This window comes from Triticum dicoccoides, chromosome 6B (assembly GCF_002162155.2).
Source record: "Triticum dicoccoides isolate Atlit2015 ecotype Zavitan chromosome 6B, WEW_v2.0, whole genome shotgun sequence".
In the NCBI taxonomy this organism is placed as follows: Eukaryota; Viridiplantae; Streptophyta; class Magnoliopsida; order Poales; family Poaceae; genus Triticum; species Triticum dicoccoides.
This window is the reverse complement of record NC_041391.1, coordinates 599,389,752-599,391,552: the sequence shown is the minus strand read 5'-3', so window position 1 is coordinate 599,391,552 and position 1,801 is coordinate 599,389,752. Positions and strand designations below refer to the sequence as shown.

At 46.3% G+C, this 1,801-nt stretch overlaps 1 protein-coding gene across 2 annotated transcripts in view; it reads left to right on the top strand.

The window, feature by feature from the left end:
- Positions 1 to 1,247, top strand: part of LOC119323789 (craniofacial development protein 1-like) — a 10,969-nt gene extending 9,722 nt beyond the window's left edge. For both annotated transcript variants that reach the window (XM_037597500.1, XM_037597501.1), the window contains 2 exons: positions 224 to 403; positions 697 to 1,247. In XM_037597500.1, the coding sequence (XP_037453397.1) occupies positions 224 to 403; positions 697 to 1,071 (555 nt within the window). In that variant the 3' untranslated portion in view covers positions 1,072 to 1,247. The remainder of the gene's footprint in view (positions 1 to 223; positions 404 to 696) is intronic.
- The last annotated feature ends 554 nt before the right edge of the window (positions 1,248 to 1,801 follow it).

Sequence of the window (1,801 nt, the reverse complement as noted above, 5' to 3'; positions counted from 1 at the left end):
GGGCCGGGATGGTCGCCGGCGAGGAGGGGCTGTGGACGCCGGGGCCGGAGTGGCCGCCGGCGGGCTCGAGCGTGCTGGGAGCGGTGCGGCTAGAGCGTGGGAGCGTGGGAGCGTCGAGAGTCCTCGTTTTCAATTTCGCTGATGCTCAAACTGTTTGTGTTTTTTGTTTCTATTTATGGTAGCCTTATTTTTTTTTGACAGTTAATATTTTTTTATCCTGTAGAATTGGATGACCATTCTTGGCCTTCCACCAAAAAAGGCTTCTGCAAATGATCAAGTCCCACCAAATGAGCAACAACAGGCACAACACAAAACAAGTGAGGATACCAAAAAACTTGCGGCAAATGCTCTTGCAGCTGTTAGAGATGCCGCCACTGCTGCATCTGGAAGAGGGAAAGTGGAGGTAAAGCCGCACTGTCAGCATCACACAGATATTTTATTATCATTAAGTTCAAGTGAATCTTCCATCTAAAAAATTGTGCCGGCACATGGCAAATGTGTAACTGCTGTTGCGTTTTTACATTGTTACTTGCTGCTCCGTGTTCATTCTTGTAGAGTAGCTTAAGTTCAACTGGCAAAAAATTGGAACGGCCCAATAATTGTGGATTCAGATGACAAACTTGTGACACTTTGTATGATTTGTGCATCTGATTCCACATGATGTTGCTAATATTCTAGTTTTGTATGACCCAACAGATAACCGAGGTAAGGGACTTTGCTGGCAAGGATATTGAGATCAAGAAACTTGTAGATGCGGATTCAAAGGAAGCGGTTGAGAAGGCCAGTGCAGCGGGTGCCTCGCCGTCCGCTGTGGACAACATCCTGGAGCAGATAAGGAAGAAGCAGAAGCTGAGCGTCCTGGACAAGACGAAGAAAGACTGGGGAGAGTACAAGGCAGAGAAGGGCGTGGAGGAGGAGCTGGGGGCGTACAAGAAGAGCTCGAACCAGTACCTTGATAGGCAGTCCTTCTTGAAGAGAGCCGATTACAGGGAGTACGAGCTCGAGCGAGACGCGCGGTTGTCGTTGATGGCGAAGCGGAAGAGCGAGAGTATGCAGGACGATGATGTCTAGGCTTTGATGAAAATTGCGACCATGTTGGCTGCACTTTGCCTTTTGTTGGACTCGGTGGAGATTCTTTTGAGGTAATGGTAAAGACGTTATTTCATCGTTGCCTTGTCCTCTTATTGTACAATCAGCTGGTCAATGTGAGATCTTTAAGAAATTTGATACACTGCGATTCCTTTTTCTGCGTGAAGGCTTCAAATCAAAGTGAAAAGACTGCAAGTATATATTCCTCCTTCCGTTCCAAAATAAATGTCTCAACTTTGTACTAACTTTAATTATTTTGGGACTGAGAGAGTACAACACCACCAGGGAAGGAAAAAGATCATTCAAGTCTCTTGGGCTGCAATGACATGATTTAAATTATTTTCCGTGAACAAAAGCGTAGAAGCTCGTATATTTGGGTTTAGAGATTGTACTTCAAGTCTCTTGGGCTGCAATGACTGGATTTAATCTTGGTCCTTTTCCTTTACCAAAAGCGTATAAAATAAAAGTACAATTGGGTTCGGTTACGGATACGAAAATACAGAGATATAATTGGTTTACATATACCCTCGTGAATCGGATCAATAGAACCATAAACACCGGATCTTCTCTACTTATATCGATCAGCGCACGCAAGACCCAGGGCCAAGACCACGAGCGTGGAGGCATCCATCTCAAGCTGAGCGATGGACGCGCCCCTGCCTCCGCCCGCTTACGCCGACGGCGAGCAGACGGACTTCGTCCTCATCGAGAA